This window comes from Myodes glareolus, chromosome 3 (genome assembly GCF_982192425.1).
Source record: "Myodes glareolus chromosome 3, mMyoGla1.1, whole genome shotgun sequence".
Taxonomy (NCBI): Eukaryota; Metazoa; Chordata; class Mammalia; order Rodentia; family Cricetidae; genus Myodes; species Myodes glareolus.
In genome coordinates, this window is record NC_142028.1 from 9,973,018 (window position 1) to 9,995,749 (window position 22,732).

General features: G+C 40.9%; 1 protein-coding gene across 8 annotated transcripts in view; it reads left to right on the top strand.

The window, feature by feature from the left end:
• Nucleotides 1-22,732, top strand: part of Abcc9 (ATP binding cassette subfamily C member 9) — a 132,686-nt gene that overhangs the window by 44,936 nt on the left and 65,018 nt on the right. For 5 of the 8 annotated variants that reach the window (XM_087903972.1, XM_087903974.1, XM_087903971.1 and 2 more), the window contains 6 exons: nt 1,313-1,421; nt 7,594-7,698; nt 9,397-9,469; nt 13,905-14,010; nt 19,961-19,999; nt 21,667-21,768. In XM_087903972.1, the coding sequence (XP_087760098.1) occupies nt 1,313-1,421; nt 7,594-7,698; nt 9,397-9,469; nt 13,905-14,010; nt 19,961-19,999; nt 21,667-21,768 (534 nt within the window). The remainder of the gene's footprint in view (nt 1-1,312; nt 1,422-7,593; nt 7,699-9,396; nt 9,470-13,904; nt 14,011-19,960; nt 20,000-21,666; nt 21,769-22,732) is intronic. The other 3 variants (XM_087903977.1, XM_087903976.1, XM_087903975.1) reach the window with 2 other exon arrangements.

Consider the following 22,732-nt stretch of genomic DNA (forward strand, 5'->3'; position numbering starts at 1 on the left):
ACTAGCTCACAGGTTAATTGTAAAAGGAAGGAGTGGCCGGCTGCATTCCTGCCCAGATCCCAGCTAGCTTATTCCCAAAATAATTACACAGAAACTGTATTCTTTTAAACACTGCATAGCCCATTACCTCCAGCCTCTTATTGGCTAACTCTCACATATTGATTCTACCCATTTCTAATAATCTGTGTAGCACCACGAGGAAAGATTCAGCATGTCTGATCTGGCAGCTTCATGGTGGGCAGCTCTTAGCCTCTACCTGACTCTGCTTCTTTCTCCCAGCATCCTGTTCTGTCTATTCCACCTATCTAAGCTGCTGTCCTATCAAAAGCCAAAGCAGTTTCTTTATTAACCAATGAAATCAACACATAGACACAAGACCCTCCTACATCAGTTAATCAATCAAGACAATCCCCACAGACTCTTTCCCAGGTCAATCAATCAAGGCAATCCCCACAGACTCTTCCCCAGATCAATCAAGGCAATCCCCACAGACTCTTCCCCAGATCAATCAAGGCAATCCCCACAGACTCTTCCCCAGATCAATCAAGGTAATCCTCACAGACTCACCCCTAGGCCAATCAATCAAGGTAACTTTTGCAGACTCTTCCCACAGGTCAGTTAATCAAGGCAATCACTCCCAGGTCAATCTGATCTAGGAACTCTTCCAATGGAGACTCCATTCTCAGGTGACTCTAGGCTATGTCAGGTTGACAAATGAAAACTAGCAAGGACAGGATGGTACATAGAGAAGAGAAAGTTCTTTCCACTCACAGAGTAGCTGAGAAGTTATGGCTTCTTAATGTTCAGCAACATTTAGGCTTATGTATTCCATAAAAACGTCAGTGAGATTTGTGTGCATACTAGAGGGGAGAAATGGAGAACTGGACCCACGAGCTATAGTGAGTGAATCATTAGTCTGTTTACTCTTTGATTCATCGAGTAACCATCCATATAACACTGTGTGCCAGGCACTGTTAGACTCATGAGTCTGGTCTAGACACTTGCCCTTGTGTCCAGAGGTACAACATGAGTGTGCGCAAGGGATATTCCTGTAGTTGACAAGACTATTTCTCCAGACCACACCCTTTAAAACACCAGAGCACAATGGCAGCTGCATCGTGCATACATCAAAAAGGAACACTTGTCAGACAGACAGCATAGCATTTCCTAAGACAGTTCTAGTGCTGTGACTTTCCGGGTCTATGCAGCCAGATGTTGGTAATGAAGTCCCAGACTGAACAAGTCAATGCTCTTCTTAGACAATTGCCTTACCTAGTATCCTGACATAGTGTTTCCCGGTTTCCTTCTGCAGTGTTCAAAAGTTGAATGAGTTCCTCTTGAGTGATGAGATTGGCGAGGACAGCTGGAGGACTGTGGAGGGCACCCTGCCTTTTGAGTCCTGTAAGAAGCACACTGGGGTGGTAAGTCTTGTTATACAAAGGACAAATACATAATACGTTTTAATATGGGTGCAGTTAGAAAAAAAACTGTAAGCTTTATTTGTTTAAGTCTACAAGAAGAAAAATGGCTACTTGCTTCTTTGAAAATAAATCCTCATGTGCCCGAAATCAATATACAGATAAAGGAATATAGCCTCTATAAATTGTGAGAGAATGACACCCATCCCCCCACTTGATTCCAAAGGAAATTGAGAAGTTGTTTCTTACCCCCATTCTTAGGAGGTGTTTTAGTTTCAGCATACACTCTAGTTTAAGACATGTTTACTTAATACATCAACTAGTTTGATTAACTTAACATATCACCGCACGTTATCTGTTTTTATTTTTACTTGAATACACTGGCTTTGCATGCTTCAGTGGCTTGAACAAAGTCATAGATGAGAAGGGCCAGAACCAAAGTTTTCACCTGAGTTTTGGCACTTGGAACCCATCAGGTTTACTCATTCTTGCCAAAAATGTTTACTCAATAGTTGCAGAATGTCTGGAAGCTGTCAGTTCTGTTTGAATGTGTGTCACAGGCAGCAGAAATCAACCACTTGTCATGTGGTTCACCAGGCTTCCAGACTCACTGGCTCCCTTGTATTTAATGCCAAGAGCTAGACTGTCATTCCGACCAAGGCACTTGAGGTCTCTCCCAGCATGCTGTGTTTTCTGTCGCTCTGAACAAGGCACACGAGGTCCCTTCCAGCATGCTGTGTTTTCTTGCAGCAGGAATCAAATGATAGATTAGTTTGAATTACAAGATCATTTATTGCGTGAAAAGAGAAATGAAAAGGACATGAAAACTTGAGAGGGTACTAAATTATGGTGACCCTTCACCTGATGGTCCCTCTGAGGAGCCAGCCTTTGGGCCAAGACCCGAAGAACACAGATGTGTGTTTTCCAGAGGGACACTGGGAACAGGAAGGCTAGCACGTGTGAAGGTATGCAGTGGTGGTTTGATTTGGTTTATATGAAGAGCAGAGAGCAAAAGGGCAGTGTGTTTGGGATCTGTAACAAAGAGAGAGATGAGGCACAGTTATGATAATGGCGGGGGTTTGTATAACAAGGGGATTTATAACAATTAAGATTGTAATACGATCTTATAGACATGTGGTAGGAGCCATTGGACAAGACTTCTTGTTTGTTTGCTTTTGGGTTGGGAGACAGTATCTCATGTATCCCAGACTTTCCTGGACCTCTGTGGGATTGCGAATGATCTTGAATCCCTATTTTTCCTCCCATGTTCACACCCAAATGGTGGGATTACAAGCATGGTACAATTTTACTCATCTTTCTCAGAATTAGCGTTGGCTAGTTAGAGTAGTCAGTTGGGCAAACATTGTAACTGGGAGGTGAGTATAGGTGGTTATAATAACACAAGCAAGAGATGATGGCTTGAATTCAGATTCTGTCATGGTGAACATGGGAAAGAAGCAACTGACTTCAGAGTATTCTGTCTGTCTGTCTGCCTCTCCCTCTGTTAGTGTGTGTGTGTATGTGTGTGTGTATGTATGTGTGTGTGTGGCTCAGGACTGACTCAGGACCTCACCCATGCTAAACAAACCCTCCATCACTGAGCTACACCCCATATCCCTCTGTGTTCAGTTAGTAAAAATGTGTTGAAAGAAGTCGAGCCATTCACTGAAACAGGGCGCTGATTATGGAGGCAGTTACCATTAGTGTAAGATCAAGATGTGTGTCTTTTACAATTGATATTTTTGCAACACTCCCTGCTGTCCAAGGAGAAACATCAGCATCAGAGGTGAAAATTTACAAAACAGAGGCCATGAGAAAAGCTTTAAGTCAGTGGGACTGGTGGAAACCTTTCTTTGATTATGGAGGTGGCTCTTTCTGTAAGGTGAGTCACGAAACATAAGGACCTGAGTTGACACCTGCAGCATCCACATATAATCTGGACGCAGTGGTGTGTCCTTGTAATCCTAGTGCTGGGGAGGTAGAAACAGGAGGATCCCTGGGTTTTGCTGGCCAGTCAGTCTAGCTGACTGGTACTATCTCAAATAGTACCACAATTTGAAAGCAGTGGAAAGCAATGAAAGATGATATCTCTAGTCTCCATGTGCACGCGTGCGCATACACACACACACGATAAATAAATAAATAAATAAATACATACATACATACATACATACATATTGCTTTCAAGAAAAATGTGTCTGAAAAATTCTGAAACCATCCATTAAAAGCAATGTATGTATTTCTTAAGAGAAAGTCAATAGATGTTATTCCAAACTGCATCATGCTATTATAGATTAATATTAGTCATGCATGTAACTGTTATTATTTATGTAAATGTTACAATGGCTTACTATTAGTCATGTATGTAACTGTTATTATTTATGTAACTGTTATTGTAGTTTGCTATTAGTAATATATGTAACTGTTTGAAAAAATATAAATAAACTTGTTACATGCATGACCCAATAAAATGTCTTCTGAGTGTAGTTGAGTGGAACTCAGATGGTCTTTGCCAGGAAATCCATCTGTATTAAAATTTTCTTCATAATGTGTTTAAAATTGCTGAAAACAGTTAAGCCAGGTGTTTGAATGCTTTTATGTGTACTGTTTTCTTTGCTTTTCTGTAGTTAAATAAAAAGACCCTTTTTTTAGGTTGAGCAGCTCAACACTGAACAGGTGTGATTTTTGTTTGAGAAATAACTGCCATGTATGCCTGTCTATATTGCATCGCAAGGCCTGAAAAGGATGCTTGATATTGCGAGGACATGTATGTAAGTCCAAACGCACATAAATGGACAGCTAGTTCAGGTTAAAGCAGGGAGCTTATAGTATTACAGGTCAGGGGTTGCATCCCTGCATGGAACACGCAAGAAATTCATGGGGGCTAGAGAGGCGACTCAGTCGGCATAAGAACACTCGATGTTGTTGCAGAAAATCAGAGTTTGGCTCTCAGCACCCAAGTTGAACACTTCACAATCACTTGTATATCTATCTCCAGGGCATTTGACACCATCTATGGCTTCTTCTGTCTCTGTTTGCACCTACAAAACCTGTATACACACACAAATAAAAAAAATTTAAAAATATATTCAGATGCATCTATATTTTTTAAGAGCAAGAAAGAAAATCTTTGATTAGAACCAGGTCCTCCTGCTTTTGATGATTTTTATCTCCCAGAGAATGCACTGGACCATTTTCTAGAGAGGCAGAGTGAGCAGAGCGAGATGACCTCAAAGAAAGGGGAGATCAAGTTCATGGAGTTGGAGATATCTGAAGAATTATTTTCTGTACAAGATGAGGCAGAGGAGTAAAATTACACTGCAAAGAGATTGTTGGAAGAAAAGAGAATTTCCTTCAGACCCGTCCAATATCTTCAGTTATTGAATCCAGGTTGGACTTCTAGTGCCTTCCAGGGTCATTCATCACTGTGGATGACCCAAACCACAAATGACAAGCTTTTTTTTCCCCCAATGGTGTCTGCTTGAAAACAATACTGATGGAAACTCCTTTTTGAGAGCACTTGGGATACTATATATTCTGTGAGAGCTTTGAGTTGAGTAGTCTTGGCTGTAGCATTGCCACAGAGAATTGATGGTGCTCTAGGGCCAAAGTCTCTTCAAGTTACATCTGTGGAGCTGTAACTCAAGTCTCTGTCAACACATCTCTACTTGTCGGCCTCGCCTTGGTTTCAGGAAGAGCATGACGTCATCCTTCTGGGCCTCTGGGACAGCACTACCACAGTCATCATGACTCTAGAAGACTCGAGAAGATCTATACATCATGCTATTGTATAGGTTCAGATCTACTAGCATGCAATGTATATCTACCCTAAAGAGTTGTGATAATTCCAGAATGTTCCATGCACTGTGCCTCCAGTGTTGTCTGTGAGAACCTTGAAGAGGACATACAACTAACCTTATAGTTCATCACCCCATCTTCTTTTAAAGCAAGGTGTGTATGTGTGTGTGTGTGTGTGCGTGCGCGCGTGCATGCGTGCGTGCGTGCGTGCGTGCGTGTGTGTGTGTGTGTGTGTGTATACAGTACTTCCTAGATGACTTAACCTTGGCTGATCCTCTGCTGTCTGTTTTCTTACTGAGATTTTGATTTGTGCTGCTCCCATGAAGCCTTGGCATTTTTTTCTGCTTGATGGCTGATGTTCTTTTGGGACATCAGTTGATGGAAGTTGGAAAGGCAATGTCTTGTTTGGATTAAACTACTGATTATTTTCAGACATTGTTAGTTCTCATAGAAGTTATCTTTTTTATAAATATTAAACCTGAAATTTTAGGCAGAAATGTTTTTAAAAGCTTCATGCTTCTAGAATCATTTGCTTTTCTAGGCAAATTAACAGTTTCAAACTGTTACATTTTAACCTCAATTATCTCTACAAGGTGGTTGAATGAGGCATATAATCCATGGGGAAGTACTTCATTGTTAAACTTATAGACAAATTTTGAGCTATTTTTGCTTTAAAATTTTTAGAAATCTTTTTTATGCATATAGGTACTTTACCTACATGTATGTCTGTACTGCGCATGTGTGCAGTACCCACATATGCCAGAAGAGGGAAGGAGGTACAGCAAGTTGTGACCTCTATGTGGGTGCTAGGAGCCAAAACCAAGTCCTATAGAAGAGCAACCAGGACTCTTAACAACTGAGCCATCTATCCAACCCTGTGTGTGTTTGTATGTACCTGTTAACAGAGTTTTCTGTCCCAAAGAAACACACAGAGATCTATATTAATCATAAACTGGTTGGCCTATTAGCTCAGGCTTCTTATTAACTCTTACATAATTTTGGTCTGTGTTAGCTATGTGGCTTGGTACCTTTTATCAGTGAGGCATTCTCATCTTGCTTCCTCTGTGTCTGGGGGATGACTGCAGACTGCATCTTTCCTCTTCCCAGAATTCTCCTATTCTGGTCACCCTTCCTATTCTTCCTACTTGGTTGACCCACCTATACTTCCTGCCTAGCTACTGGTCAATCAGCATTTTATTAAACCAGTACAACTGAGAAACATTTACAGGGTACAAGACCATTGTCCCACAGCAGGTACCTATGTATGTGTGTGCATGTTTGTCTTTGTGTGTGTGTCTCTGTGTGTGTATGCACTTTGTGAACTCCTGTGTGTAGAAACCAGAGGACAAACCTGGCTGTCATTCCTTGAATGCCATCCACCTTGTTTTTCAATAGACTTCCCTTATAAAGCATTCCCTAGAATGCTTCATGGGAGTTGAGAGGGTCTATCTTAACTTTCTTCAGTGTTGAGATTGCAAGTCTTGCCATCATATCCAGATTTTTTTTTTTTTAAAAAAAGGGTTCTGGGTATCAAACTCAGGTCTGCTTGTAAGTATTCTACAAGCACAGACACCTTCTTCCCCTTACTGGTGCTGGTTTCCTTGTAGTAGATAGGTCTGTCTGCCGACAAAGAACTGTACTATAGCTCCTGTGGATCTTCTGGTGATGCACTGTCTGCCTTTGTGTACTCCTAGGTCTTGTTCTCCTGACAGTCCACAAGAGATTGCTGGTGTGTTCTAGCTTGGTTTGAGTTACGTGCATATGTCAGATTTAAACTTCTCATGATTCCCCAGAGATGATCCGTAAATGTCCTGGGATGCTTGCTTATGAGTCTGATGGCTCTTCCAACGGATTGCAATTTCCTCAGGGTGAATCTGATCGGCCAGTTTGTAGTACACAGGTTTTAAAATTTTTATTTGTCTGTGTATGTTTGTGTCTGAGTGATGTGTGCGTGTGTTGATGGACAGGTAGGCTCACAAGCCTATGCATACAGAGAGGCTTGCTGAGGGTACCACTCTCACTCTGGGCCTATTCTCTGAGGCAAGGTCTCACTGAACCAGGGCCTCAGCTTTCCTGGACTAGACTGAAGCCAACAAGTTCCAGGGATCAGTACCTTAGCAACCATTAATTGCAAGTATTCCATATTGATTTTTTTTAATTTTCCCAAGAGGTTAGTTAATTAGCTTTAAAGTTTTAGCTAAATATTTTTTTCACTGTTTGCTCTTGTGGAGTAGCCATAGGAAAGATTAAAATTTGACATTCGCTTTGCTTGTTTTTCTTGGAATTGAAGTGAAATAGCAATCTGAGTGAACGTTTGGTAAAAATCTCAATGTTTTTATAACGCTTCAACTTCTGTCCGTTTCTATTTGGAACACAGCAATCAAAACCAATAAACAGGAAGCAGCCTGGAAGATACCACCTGGACAACTATGAGCAACCACGTCGTCTTCGGCCGCCAGAGACAGAGGATATTGCAATAAAGGTTAGTTCATCTGTTACGTTCTTATGCAAGTGGAGCACTTACGTGACACTTCAGGCTGACGTCTGTAAAAGTGACCCAAGTGTGTCTGCAGGGCCTCCCTACTGTGACCACAGACCTAACGATCTTTAAAGCATACTTCATTGAGTTTATTCTTTTCTTTACCTCTTGACCACAAGTTCTGTTTCATCCTTGTCTTTGGTACCAAGAAAAGAGCATTTCTTTAAAACCTACCAGAAGTTAGTATTCAACTCATTCCTCCAGGACTCACATCAAAACTGACTCCTAGAAAATACCAGTATTTCATAATTCCATTTTAAAAAAGAAAAGCTAGTTGTTGCATGGCACTATTTCTGGGGAGATACGAACAAATGTCTGTGCACCAAAGACAGGAAGCTAATGACAGACCAATGTAACAACACCATTAAATTCCAACTTGGTGAACCAATGAGTCTAGTGGGGTTCCTTACAGGAGTATGGGTCAGGGGTTACTTATAGGACCATGGATGACCCAAAAAACTGCATCCATTCCACAATGGGTGATGACTCAGGAAAGCAGGAACCCAGCGCTCTCTGCACAAACTGTAGGGAACAGGGCAGGTAGGAGTGTCTCCTCTTTAGTCTTTACTAGTTGATAATATTAGGAATTGATAGGCAGTGTGAATCTTGTAAGTTTCAGATACTTCCTGATACTTGTGAGTTGTTGATTGCTTGAGTCTTAAAGAAACCCCCCTTTTGAAATTCCTGGTTCTCGATAAGCTTCCCTGCCTGATAGAATGCTTCAGCTGAGAGGAAATTGGTACCCAGTATGAATACATGTACCTTATGGCTTCACTCGGCCTCTCGGGCTCCATAAGGGATAGAATTTCAAACTTGACTTTATACTTTCCCTGGCCTCTTCTCCTTAGGAAGAACACAGGTAGAAATGCCAGCTTTGGGGGCACATTTGGAGACAGATGGTTGGGACAAATCCCAGGGAGCGGGCAATAATGACACTGGTGTGCCAGAGTCTTGGAACATTTCTCTTTTGGAAGCCTCTTCCCCAGATCCCCAGGCCAGGCCAAGGCAGTGAGGGTCAATGCCTGGCCTACGGTCAGCAGGCAGCTGCTTGTTTAGGGTGACTGTACACGTTCCAGGCCTTTGTCTGGTGGTTTCAGATTCTATTTTTCCTTCTTATACTCAGGTGAAGCTGTGACATCTCTAGTTGCTTGTCATATCTGTCACCAGAGGCCTCTTAGTTCTGTCCTCACTTTCTCTGGTGCCGTCAGCACTGCCCTTTTCTGGTACACAACAAGTAAATATAATTGTTTTCATTTTAAAAGTTTGTATTTACTTGTTGGCTATCTGTATGTGTATGTGCCTGTATTCGTTTATATGTAGCACATGTGTAAGTGCTAACAGAGGCAAGAAGAGGGCATTGAATTGATCCCCTGGAGCTGGAATGACTGTTGGTTGTGAGTCAGGTGACGTGGGTGCTGGGAACTGGACACAGGAGCTGTTTGAGAGCAGCAAGTGGTCTGATCTGTGAGCCATCTCTCCAGTCTCCCATTCCTTGTTTCTCATTATAGCACTGAACACTTAGAACTCAGATTAGGCTGCCGCTGTGTGCTGGAGCTTATGTTAAATACTAGAAAGGAGCTGCACTTTAACTGCTCACTGGTACCGTGCACCTAATTTCATTCCTATATTCTTACTTTCTAGGTGACGAATGGATACTTTTCATGGGGCAGTGGTTTAGCTACGTTATCCAATATTGACATTCGAATTCCAACAGGTAAGGCTTGTTACTTAAACATTTTTGTAATTTTTTCAAAAAGCCTAACAAAAAGTGAAAAGGGGGGACTTATTTATGTTTATTTAGTTTCCATTTCATGTCTGTGTGTATTTGTGTTTGTGTGTGTGTGTCTGTGTGTCTGTGTGGTGTGAATGTGTGTATACATCTTTGCATGAGTGTGAATATGTGTGGAGGGGGTGAGTTCTTATATGTGGAAACCCGAAGTTGAGGTCTGGAATCTTCCTCAATTAATTTTCCACCTTATTCAGTGAAACAAGATCTCTCAGTTAAACTGAGAGCTCAGTGATATGGCGTGTCTGGTTTACCAGCTTGCTCTGGAAATGCCCTGTCTCCATCGTCTTACTCTGGAAATACCCTATCTCCATCATCTTGCTCTGGGAATGCCCTATCTCCATCATCTTGCTCTGGGAATGCCCTATCTCCATCATCTTGCTCTGGGAATGCCCTATCTCCATCATCTTGCTCTGGGAATGCCCTATCTCCATCATCTTGCTCTGGGAATGTCCTGTCTCTATCTTGCTCTGAGAATGCTTTGTCTCCATCATCTTGCTCTGGGAATGCCCTGTCTCCATCTCCAGGCCTGAGTGGACTTACTTGAGATCTGAGAATCTGAACTTTGATCCCCATAATCTTAATCATTGACCTGTTTCCCATCTCTCCTGCCTGTTAAAGGAGTTTTGAAAGATACAACCATAAGGTTATGTTACTTATATGTACTAGGTTCCTCACGAGGCAAATATATCACTGTGAACTAGAAATTATAAAGCTGGACAGTCATTTAAAAAGCTGTGTCTTTGGACAAAGTTACTTATTGCTCACTCGGTGATTCAAGGTATTTAAGGAACTGGGATTGTTGGTTTCTCTTTATCTCTCCTCCACTCTGTATGTCCAACTCCCTCCATGCCTTGCTTTCTTCTCCTGTTGTACCAGATTCTAATGCTGAGCTCCTCTGTCTGCCAAGAAGTCCTGCCTAACATCTCCTGCCTAGTTATTGGGCCATTCAGCTTCTATTAAACCAATCAGGTACCTTAGACAGGCAAGGTATAATAAATCTTTACAGTTTGCTTAAATAACCCGTGACAGATGGCACTTGCAAGCAATTCAGGATCACCCATCTGATCATTTTATTTCCTTATTAATTTTCTTGCCTTTAAGTTTTATTAAGATGCAACTCATCTACAATAGCTGCATCTGCTTAGCATTTCATGGTAGCCAGGCTTTCTCTGCACTGCCAGCTCCCAAATAATGAATGGAAACTTCTTATTGATTATGAAAGTTTGACCTTAGCTTAGACTTGTTCCCAACCAGCTCTTATAACTGAATTAGCCCATTTGTATTAATCTACATTCTGCTGCATGGTTTGTTACCTCTGCTCAATACCATGCATCCCACTTTGTCCATGTCTGGCTGGCAAGTTTCACCTTTCTTCCTTCCAGAGTTCCTCCCTCTCCCTGGAAGTTCCCCTCCTGCCTAGCTATTGTCCACTCAGCTCTTTTTAAACCAATCAGAAGGTGCCTTGGCAGGCAAAGTTCAACAGCGATACATCTTCAAAGCATACAGACAGATTATCCCACAATATTTCATTTTGAGTTTTTTAAAATAATGTTTTTATTAGTTCTTTTCAGAATTTTTTATGCTGTATTTTGGTCATTTTCACTTCCATCTTCCAACTCCATCCTCATGCCCTTTGAGGATGTCTTCAACAACTTTGAGCCTTTGTCTTCCTTTCTAAACCCATCGAATAGTTTTTGTTGTTCAGTAACTCTTGAGAGTGGGGCCTGCCTTGAAGTATGGGTGATCTACCTGGGATCACATCAGTAAATAAAACTGAGTCCATCTCTCCCAGCTGCTATCAAAGGCCAACAGCTCCTCAGTTAGTGGTGGGATGTCATGTCTATCTCCCTACCACAAGCTGGGATTTTGTCTGGCTGGAGTTTGGGCAGGTTTTGTGTGTACCGCCATAGCTGCTGTGGGTTTATATGTACCACTGCCCAGTTGTATCTGGAAAATACTGATTCCTTGAAGTTATCCAACATCTATGGCCCTTACTTCCTTTCTTTCTGCTTCGACAATTTGGGCCTGCCATCATTGCAGTCAAGAACTTAATGCATAGCCATTTCCAAAAGTCACTTCCTTTTATTTTTCTATTAATTTATAAGCTTTTGTGGGAAAAGCATACCCTGAGCTATCCTGCCACAGATTAAAGTTATTTAGGCACCATACAGAGCAGACATTAAAGGATTTTGGAAATTTTATATCCATTAAATAACTGTTCCTCCACAGCTCTCTTCCTCTGCTCACTGGCAACCACCTTGGCTGTTTCTGCTTCTGAGAGTTCGACTGTCAGAAACCATATTCATCGCCCATGACCGTGTTCTCTCTTCTATGTCTGTCCTACATTGCTTAGAATAAGGTTCATCTATGCTGTTGAAAACAGTAGGGATTCCTTCTTTGATAGATGAACATCTTATTACATGTATGTAGCATGCTTTCTTTCCCTGTCAGTGGACATTGGGTTGTTTCTATCTGCATGGAGACCACAAAAAATGCTTCAGAGAGTGTGGGAGCATAGACTTCTTTGACTATCTGAATTCTAATTATTTTGTAGAGACATTGAGAGGTGAGTTTGATGAACCATATGGTAGTTCTAGTTTTAATATTCGAGTCACCTTCATAATGTTTTTTTTGTACTGAATGCTCACGTTCTCTTTTTCTCCTATTGAGCTGTAGAAAATTCTTGTAAGTTTGAATACGAATACTTTACCAGGTAGCAGGTTTGTGAGTGTTTTCCGCCATTTTCTCTCTGCTCATCATTTCCTTTGCTGTACCACTTACATTTTTGTGGTATTCCCATTTCACTATGTTTTGTTTTCGTTTAAAATCCAAAAATTCATGCCAAGATCAGTATGAAAAGAAGCTCTCCCCTTTGCTTTTCTTGAGGGTTTTGAAGTTTCTACACTGACTGTTAGGGCTTTATGTCACTGTGAGATGACTTTAGGGTGCCGTAGACTCCAATAGTTGAAGCCCAGTCTTCACAAGTGCTTATTGGGTTTGCCCATCACCACTGTTTCCTTCCCCACTGTATGATCCTGAAGGGCTTACTGCGGATTAGGTGACCAGATACATGTGTGTTAGTCCTCGGCTCTTCATTCCATTTTGTCACCCAACATGCCATTATCACACAGATCCCGGAGGCTTTGGAATGTGTCATTTGTAGAATGTTTTTGGCATGGGATCCTGAAGGTTACATTGAGTCTGTAGATAGTGTTGGAAAGCACGGACGTTTTAATAATATTAGTTTGTCAAATATTTAAGCCTGGGGTTATTTCCATCTTTCTCTGTTTTCTGCATATATTTTATTACCATGTGAGGATCTTCTTCCTTGGTTAAGTTTTATTTCTGTATTTTAATGTGCTAGCAACAAATTATCCAAGAAGTAAATCAACAGGACAATAGCATTTATAAGAGCACCATAAGAACAATATACATCGGAAAGGTCATAATAATTTTATTTAAAATGTTTGAATAACTGAGTAGAAATATTTATTCAGTCTGGTGTGATAATCAGTAGCATTGGCATTTCTATCACATCTGGAGGTCAAAGTGAGAAGCTACGGAATCCTAACAGTCCACATCACTTTATCTCAACTATGACTCTTGTCATAATTGCTCCTTCACTGTTTGGATTTAATAATGACGTTAGAACTAGTGTTGATAGTATAAGAAGTTGTTTCTTTTATTCTTTAGTTGGTATCAGCTACTTTCCATTTAAATAATACTAAAGCACAGGTCTTCAATGAGACTCAGCTGACAGGAGCAGAAGGATCAGAAATACACAACAAGTTCTAGGGCAGCCTAGCCCACAGGAGAGCTTTCAAGAAATTAAAGTAGTAAGTCAGACCCAGAGATTTTACGTTTTCTTTCCTTTTGCAAAAGACAGGGGCAGGAACTGCTTACTCCACTGCTTGGTACCAAACTGGGCTGGGGATTGAAATGTGAGACCTGTCTAAATGTGTCCTCCTTTTATAAAAACTTATTTTGCTATTTATTCTATTGAATATTTATTTATTTTTTCTTTTGCTCTTAGTGTTTGAGCCAAGGTCTCACTGTATGTTTCTTGTTGTCATGGTACTTGCAATGTAGACCAGGTTGACCCAGAACTTGCAATGTAGACCAGGTTGACCCAGAACTTGCAATGTAGACCAGGTTGACCCGGAACTTGCAATGTAGACCAGGTTGACCCGGAACTTGCAATGTAGACCGGGCTGGCCTGGAGCTTGCACTGATCTTCCTAGCTACCTGTCTTTTTAGGGCTGAGAGTCCCAGCATGCCCACCATGGCCAGGTTTTGGTTTGGTTTTCTTTTGCTAAACGGAGTCTTTCTCATCTTCCTGTTCTCCGCTTTGTTTCTGTAGGTCAGTTAACCATGATCGTGGGCCAAGTGGGGTGTGGGAAATCATCTCTGCTCCTTGCCATCCTTGGGGAAATGCAGACCCTGGAAGGAAAAGTTTACTGGAGCAAGTAAGTATGTCTGTTTTAGCTTCCTCTCTGGTGCTGCGATAAACACTCAGACCAAAAGCAACAAGGGGAAAGAAGGGCTTGGCTTCTGGGTCACCATGCATCACAGAGGGAAGTCAGGGCAGGGAATCAAGGAGGAACTTGTAGTAGAAACCACAGAGGAATGATGCTTGCTTCTTCACCTATCTCGTGCTTAGCTAGTTCTCCTATATAGCCCAGAGCTGCACACTCAGGGGATCCTGCCACTGACCGTGGGCTGGGTCTATGACTATTAACGCTAAGACAATCCCCCATAGATTTGCCCAGAGAGAAGTCTGATCTCTTAATTGAGAGAATTCCTTTTTCAGTTGACTCTCGGCTGTATCAAGTTGACAGTTCACACTATCGAGGACAGTGCTTTTAATGGATTTCTGTTCTCTCACACAGCTGAAAAGCTTCCAAGGGAAGACTAGAATGGTAGTTCTTTATTTCATGGGTCATAGAATTTCTGAAATATGCAAAGATATAAAAATAAAAATCACATTCCTAAGGTCCTGAGTTCAATTCCCAGAGCCCACATAGTGGCTCACAACCATCTGTATAGGCGTTAACGTGTTACGGTATTTCCATACTGACCTTTAGTTGTAACTTCGGGCAGTTTTACTGAGATCACTAGAAACATCCATTAGTTGAGAGTTATATTTTTTACAGACACTAATAAAAGCTTATCTGAAAATGTAAAAAAAAAAATTAAATAAAAAAATAAAAATCACAGAAATATCAAAAACTGGTGGAAAACCTCAAATGTCATGAAAATTATAAAGCAACTCACTGTGGTAGTTAGCTACTACATGCTAAGATAAAAGGTGGGGGTGCTCAAGACAAATTTTTAAATGTACATAGAGAATACTCAAATAAAAAAATTTATTCTGTAATAAAATAAGTTATGAAAAGTTTATACTATTTATAAAGCTTACATGCAAAAATATCAAGAGTTCAATGTTCAGGGAACAAATATCAAGTGATGTGTTCTAAAGTCTTCAGAAGAGGCCGAGAAGTAACGATTTCTCTTCATATTTAGTGTAAGCTAGACACTAGAGGTATTGGGGAAGACATGGGTAGGACAGCCTAGTGTGCTACGCAGTTCAAACGAACGTGAAGAGAAAGCGACCCAGCTCCATGCCTCTTCAGGTACCAAGACACCTGCAAACACCTCCATTAACACAGAGAGAGGTCACTCACCCAGGGCGGTGATGCAGGGGTCTGCAAACAGGTCGAGGTAACCAAGTGAACGGGGCAATACTAGTGCAGCACTGAGTGCTGAAGAACAAACTAGGTTAAATTAGTTTGGCCTATCTAGTTGAATCCTCATGGGCAGTATATGAGAGAACTAGTTGAAACTTCTGTCCAATAAATTAACCAACAGATACACATATACATAAATTAATCAGCAAATAAATAAATAAATGAGGGTGTTCTGTAGGAATTCCTATCCAGGTGCGATTCTTTTTCCATGAAATTTGCAATGAACGGAGACATGCTTGAGAACTATATTTTTTTCCATGAAATTTGCAATGAACAGAGACATGCTTGAGAACTATATTGCTGCTATTCTGGTTGCTAAGACCAGAGATACCTGCTAAGCCACCTGAGCTGCACCGTGAGGCCCCCACAACCGAGAGCTATCCTAGCACTATTAGTTGCTTTAAAGTTGAGCAGCCTTGTTGGAAAGGGTCCCGTTTTGAACTCGTGGCTACAAGCTCCACTGTAGTGTAGCCAGACACTCATGCGCACAGGTGTCTCTGAGGGACTAGAGATCGTTTGTGGGCCCTTTAGCATACACCACACTTGAAACGTTAGGAGAGAGAAATGCTTGGCTGTGAAATTTGGCCTAGAACTCTTGCTTGCAAAAATGTCATTGGCAAAAGAAAGCAGCTGAGAAAAGTTGAGAGTCTATTTTATCTGCGTTGGAAAAATCTAGAAGGCAGTAGCCATGGAACTGTTTGCTGACATTCAGAGGATAGCTCAGGAAATCATGACGCCCGAGAAGTCAGACACTGAGCAGTGTCTGCCTTCCCGCTCTCAGCCTGTGCTCTGGAGGGAAAGCAGATCCCACCAGCTAAATTGTGTGCTGCAACAGTTGCCTTCATCATCAGGTTACTTGGTTTCCATTTAACATTGTTTTATCAAAATTGACAGCTGTAAGAATGTGAGTGACAGAACTAGAAGCCTCTCTCTCAGGCCTCCAGGGAGTTCTAATCTGCTCTTCCCTGGTCTCATTCAATTTTCTGGTCCTGCACTCCAATTGAGTCCGTCTGACTCTGGGCATTGCCATTCATGATTATTATAATTGGTTTAATAAATAAGCAACATAGCAATATGGAAATGCATTTCATAATCTAAGACGTTGTTTACTTTGCACTCTCAATTTTGTTAGATAACAAAATTCCAGTTTCCATTTCCTTATTACTTTGAAAAAAAAAGATCAGTGAATGGTTCCAACAATCTACTTTGTTTACAAGAGAACAAAAGACTTGGAGCAGAGAGTGGAAACTGATGTCTCGGGGAAATGTGTGATGATCTGGTAAACACAGAAGCAGACAGAGGAAGGCAGAATCCCCAAAAATACCACCACCAAACAAACTGACAAGGAGAAGAAATCTATGCAATGGATAATGGGGACTGGCTTTGTTTCTCATTGGTTTTGGCTGCTTTCTAAGACGAGAGCGTATTATGTAGCCCAGGCTAGCCTCAAAGTCATGATCCTCCCTCCTCATCATCCTGGGAACTGGGATTACAGACATGTGCCACTGTATATTACCACATGGTAAGGGGAGAAGCATGCTGCAAGTTTTACTGAAAGCTAAGCAAGGAAGTCATCCACATGTGAAAAGTGTTAGTAACAGGTGGCAGGGAAGCAAAGTAGCGTCATACCTACAATGTATCCCACGTACTTGAGGATATCATGACTTAAAATTAATTAGTTATTTGTGTGTGGACATATATGCTCTGGTACAAAATATGTAAAAGTAAATCCAGTAGTTATTATGTAAACTAATTTCATTCTTGACTTCTCTATCAACATTTCCTGCAATACACATTTTTAAAGAATAAGATGGAATATATACAGTTTACACGCTAAGACATGTTAAGACAGGAAATCATTTCGAAGTCTTCATTTCCTTTTTGGGTCTCCCTTGAGCTTTAATTTCTGCTTCATGGTCAAGGTCATTTGGAAACTCCCCAGGCACCTCAAACCGAGTGTATTTGATGCTAATAATCTCTGCTGTCCCCATCACAGGCACCGCCCTTCCTGTGCTCATTGTCTCTAGCTCTTCCGTCCTCCCCTCTCACCATCCCTGCAAGCCAAGGCAGCTGGGTATCTTTACCTGCTCAGCACAGCTCTCTGGGGCCACTGCCCTCACTGCTCTACTAGACTCCAGAGGCCTCTGTATCTCCTCCCTCCTGTTCTTGCAGTTCCTATGATCCACTGGAGTGTGGCTTCTCAACTGAACCTCTCTCTTAAGTAGAAGTTTATGATTTTTTTTTTGTAGAACCCTACAAAGTGGTTCATGAGTCCTTCACTGTCTAAGTAGTTCTCATCTGCTTGTCTTTGTGGGTCTTATGTCCACTGCTTCTGTCATGTTTTGGCCATATTGGTTTTACTGGTTCTTTGTCTGAGCAGAGCAAAGCATGGGAATCCGCTATGCACTTTCTCGGGCCTTAAGTTCTCTGGGCATTTTCCTAGTGTGGCCCATTCTTCATCCTCCTCATTGCATCAGCTCTATTGCTAATTTCATTAACTAGTTACTTTGCCTATATCTGTGAGTAAGCACCTCATCTGACTGCTGGCAGAGGCTTCTGTCCTGCCCAGTTCTAGCACCCAGCTCGGTCGGAAGAGCATGAGACTCTTAATCCCATGGTCATAGGTTCGAGCCCCACACTGGGCACCAGATAAAGATGAATGCTAATAAGAAATCCCACACTAGCTCAGAACTGAGTACAATAAAGGGTTATTTATTTAGGGGTAGACTCACTGATCACAGTTCTCTGCATGAATGGAGAACAGGAACTGCACCCAGCAGCTGGAAGAGTGAGCACACACTTTACCTTGGCATTTGTAGTATAAGAGTTCACGCCCAAGTGGGCTGGTATCTTAAAGGCTATTGACTGAAGGAGCTGCCACAGTACCTGACAAAATCAACTTACAAAAGGAAGGGATTTTTTTTTTCATCAAATTTCAAGAGCACAGTTCATCATGATTGGGAAGTCATGGCTGCAGGAGCAGGAAGCAGCTGATAACGCTGCATATGTGTTTGGGTGGTGGAGAAGCATGGGTGCTGGCACCCAGTTCTTTTGCTCAGCCCAAGATCTCAGCCAATGGGATGCTGTCACCCACATTCAGGGTGGATCTTTACTTTTCAGTTAAAATTCTCTGAAAACACTTTCACAGACATGACCAGAAATGTGTTTCCTAGGGAGATTCCTGTTTACCTTGGTACTTTCTGCTTGTCGTGTTCTGACAACAGTGCAGCACCATGCAGGAAGGAAGGAACCTTCCTTCTCATGGGAACTCTAATAGTCTCAGGACCAGGAGGTGATCAAATATATATTCAATTATGTATTTATCTATTTAGTGTGGGAGATGCATCTGCCAGTGTGTGGGTGGAGTTCAGAGTAAAACTTAATTGAGCCTGTCCTTGTACCATGTGGTTCCCAGGCCTTGAACTCAGGTCAGTCAAGTTTGGCTGCCAAGACGTGGTCCACTGAGTTATCTCTCTGGCTCCATTAAGTTTTTTAATTGATATTTAACCCAGTGGAAATTTAGTTGATCATTATCTGGGTAAATGGTGGTTTCCAAGGTCTCCATCCAGCTGTGTGGTGGGCATTTCTATCTGGATGAACAATGCGCAAATGAGCCCACTAACATCCAGCACATCTACTTTTCTTTCATAGATGACTTAAATAACATTACTACTAAGATTTTAAGATCAAATGTTTTGATATCCAAATTGAGATATGAAGTATTTTACTATTTGTTTTCATGAATTACTTAAATCAGGAGATACTTGTGGGGAGACTTTTTATAGTCTGGTATTTTATTAGTCTCGTATTAATGACTCTTTGCTTCTATTAAACAACCTATCATGTCATCAGCAGTGCGCAATATTGGAATTAACCCCTACCAGTTCTAGAACAAATTTATCAATAGGTAATGTAATTAGATATATTTTCTCACTGAAAGCTTAGAGCACTGTCTGAAGCAGCATAACACTTACTCTTGGATTAGATCAATTGCATAGGTCAATTGAAGAAAAATCTTTCAAAATAATAAAATTTGGGTAAGACTAAATGCTTCAAAATTCAAATACAAAACCTTCAAGTAACCCCCTCCTCCCATAATTAGTGTGTAACTACATGGAATCAGTCCAATCCCACTTTCATGAATCACTCCATAGTCGTGTTCAGATGTTGCCGTTTGACCTGTTTCACGTCTGACTTTCATATATGATCCTTGGAGGATGACACCTGGGATTTGTGACCATTTCATGTTTAGACTCTCAAGGTATTTCTTTTGAACTTGTCTCAGGACATCAAAAGTAATTTAAATTGATTAAAATCAAATTTTAATGATGGTAAGAAGTTAGACATACAGCTCTATAGGCAATTGGGTTTTAGGGAAATTACTCAAGTTTCCAGAGCCAACTGAAGCAGAACTGGACATAGACTACAAGATATTACACGAAGCAGAAGTTTGTGTGGGAGACAGCTGGGCCTGTTGTCGTCCAGAGGCTTGGTGATTGGTTACCTCCTGCTTGAGGAAGATCGACAAGAAGAAAATAATTTCTCTAGCTTGTCTTTGAAACCACGTGGAAGAATGTTTCTGATGTTTGTTTATCTGATACCTGTGTGCACTCCCATCCTCTCATGGTCACAGTTCATAATTAATGAACATTGTTTGCCATACTTACAGTGTAAATGAATCTGAGCCTTCATTTGAAGCAACCCGAAGGTATTATTTCTATTTTCACCCAAGTTTAATAAAAATAACTTTCTCCGTCAGTCTTTAATCTCCTGCCCCTCATCATTCTGGTGGTGTACAGTCATTTTTAAGATGCCTACCATATCTCCAACAGCAGTGGTTCCCAAACTTTGCAGGATGCTCAAGGGTTAATTTGTCATCCCCTTGCCTGTAACCCCGAGGCAGGAGAATGGGCTTGATTTCTAGGCCATTCTTCATTACACACTGAGCTCCAGATTAGTCTAGGCTAGAGTGACAGCCTGTCGCAGTAAATCAAAAAGAAAAAGAAAGAAATTTGCCAAGTATCTCATTGGGTCAACTGTTTTTGTCTCAATGGGTCACATGTTTTTTAAATTTGGCTGAAAATCAAACTGTCTTTAGTAAAGGATCTTGGGGGCTCATTAAACAAAAACTCCAGGAAATAATACACACAGTGTTTATATGTCAAATGATATCTGAATATGGCATTGAAATTGAGAGCCCAGTGCTTTAGCTACTCAAAAACAAACAAACATCCCACCACAAAACAAAACAAACCCACAAAACAAAACAAAAACCAAAAGCTCAAAGAGGCTTTGACTACCAACATCAGAAAAACACTCCCCAGATTAAGGGGAAGGGCAGGAGACATGCCAGACTTGGGGACCACTGCCTTCCCACATATGTAACTATCTAAAAGATGACTGTCACACTAGACTTTAATATCCTCTAAAGCCCTATGATGCCATGCTTCCCGATGACTGTTTAGCTTTTCTTATTTCTTTCTCTTAACTTTATTCTCTGTTAACTGTAATCCCATCATTAGAACTGACATATCATGAACTAACTGTGGAGATCTGATTCAAAGCTCACCCACTCCCTTCCCCAGCCTGGTCCCTTCATCTTCTGTTTCTTCAGCTCATGTATTTTGAAATGATTGCAAGTTGAAGTCTAATGTGTAAGCATATAGCACAATTTGTAAGTTAAAGAAATAGAAAAGAGAGGAGGAATTTAATAGTTTTTATTTACTTTCTGTCTTTCTCTTAAACTTTTTTATTAGTTCTTTGAGAATTTCCTATAATTTATTTTGAGCATATTCACCCTTCCTCCAACTCCTCTCCCTAAAAATATTTTATGTTTTGAAACATGGACCTTGAATGTATAGTTTCAACATTGAAATAGTCTTCTCTAGATATAATTCTTCATTTTGTGATATTTTATATAGATAAAATATACTTATGTAATTAAACACAAATGTGCACTCTAATTCTAGTTTTTAATTCATGGTTCTTAAAAGTAATTATAAAAATTCACCGTTTCACAAAGTGGGTGTAGTATAAGCCAAAATATCTGTGACTACTAAAGAGAGTGAATTATCAATAACATTTTAATTTCAATTCAGAAAAGAAATTTTCTCTTAACAGTTTATAACATTAAACACTTCATCAGCACAGGAGAATCAAATTTTACTCATTGCATGATATTTTAATTAAATCTGATCCCTGTAATTTAAGTGACTTATTTAATAAATGCCTTCTAAGGTTGGGGGTCTTGACCTTCTTGGCTTTTAGTTGTCTACTTCCATGTGTGATATATTCTGTCAGCTCTCATTGCTTTAGTTACACTGAAATGTTTAGCACAGCGCCCCATGTAATCTGTGTTGTTTGTCCTCTCCCCAGCAGGAGCAGGTATTCTGTGGCCTATGCTGCCCAGAAGCCCTGGCTTCTAAATGCTACAGTTGAGGAAAACATCACTTTTGGAAGTCCTTTCAATAGACAGAGGTAACTTTGCACAAATTGAATTTACAACTGAAACAACCCACTGTGATCCACAGGTTTGGACCAGTTCACTAATGGGGAGGCAATGCCACAAAACTAAAGGTCATGGTGGAAGAGTGTGTAACAGGGGGATGGGACTGCGTAGTTTGTTCTTGAGTGGGTAAAAAGGGACATGTCAGGGTATGCTGAAACAAGAGGGTTAACAGGACAGATGGTGAGTTTCGAGTCCCCAAGTGACGACAATGAGTTGACTATACCATCTCTCTACATCTTCCATAGGAAGGTAGACAACATGACCTGTTCCTTGAGCCACATTCACAGTGATGGGTCTTAAGATCAAAAGCTGAGATCTTGAAAGTTAGAGAATTACGCACGAGGAGAGGAATACTGACAAGAAAAGAAGGCAGGAGCATGGCATCTTGGGAGAACAACAAATATTATTCAAGTTTTCTGGAAACAGGCAGACTAAAGGAGATTCAGAAGGGTGAACCAGGTTGGGGTGATTATAAAGCCCATTCGATGTTATTGTGTGTATTCCAAAAAGGAATTGTAGGCTTTAGAAAGGGGGCACAGGCTGGTGGAGCGGGGCGTGCCTGAAATCCCAACACTTGGATGTTGCAATGGCAGGAGGATCATCTTTGGCTGGATAGCAAGCTGGAGGCCAGCTTGGTTACATAGGTTCCTGCTTCAGAAATAACCCAAACAAATAAATAAATAAGATATCAACTAACAATAAGAATGGAAAGGGCTCCAAGAAAATGTAGTGTTAACTTTGGAGGTCAAAACATCAGACTAGATAGAGAAACACAGGCAGACACACTCAGAATTGAGTCAAAGTGATGGAAAGGAGTCATTTGGAAGAATCACTTAGACACATGCTTGAATCAGAGAGTAGAAGTGCAAAAGAGTGGATGGTTGAGAAAAAAGTTCTAGAATAATAATGGAGGCAGATGGGGAAGGAAGCAAG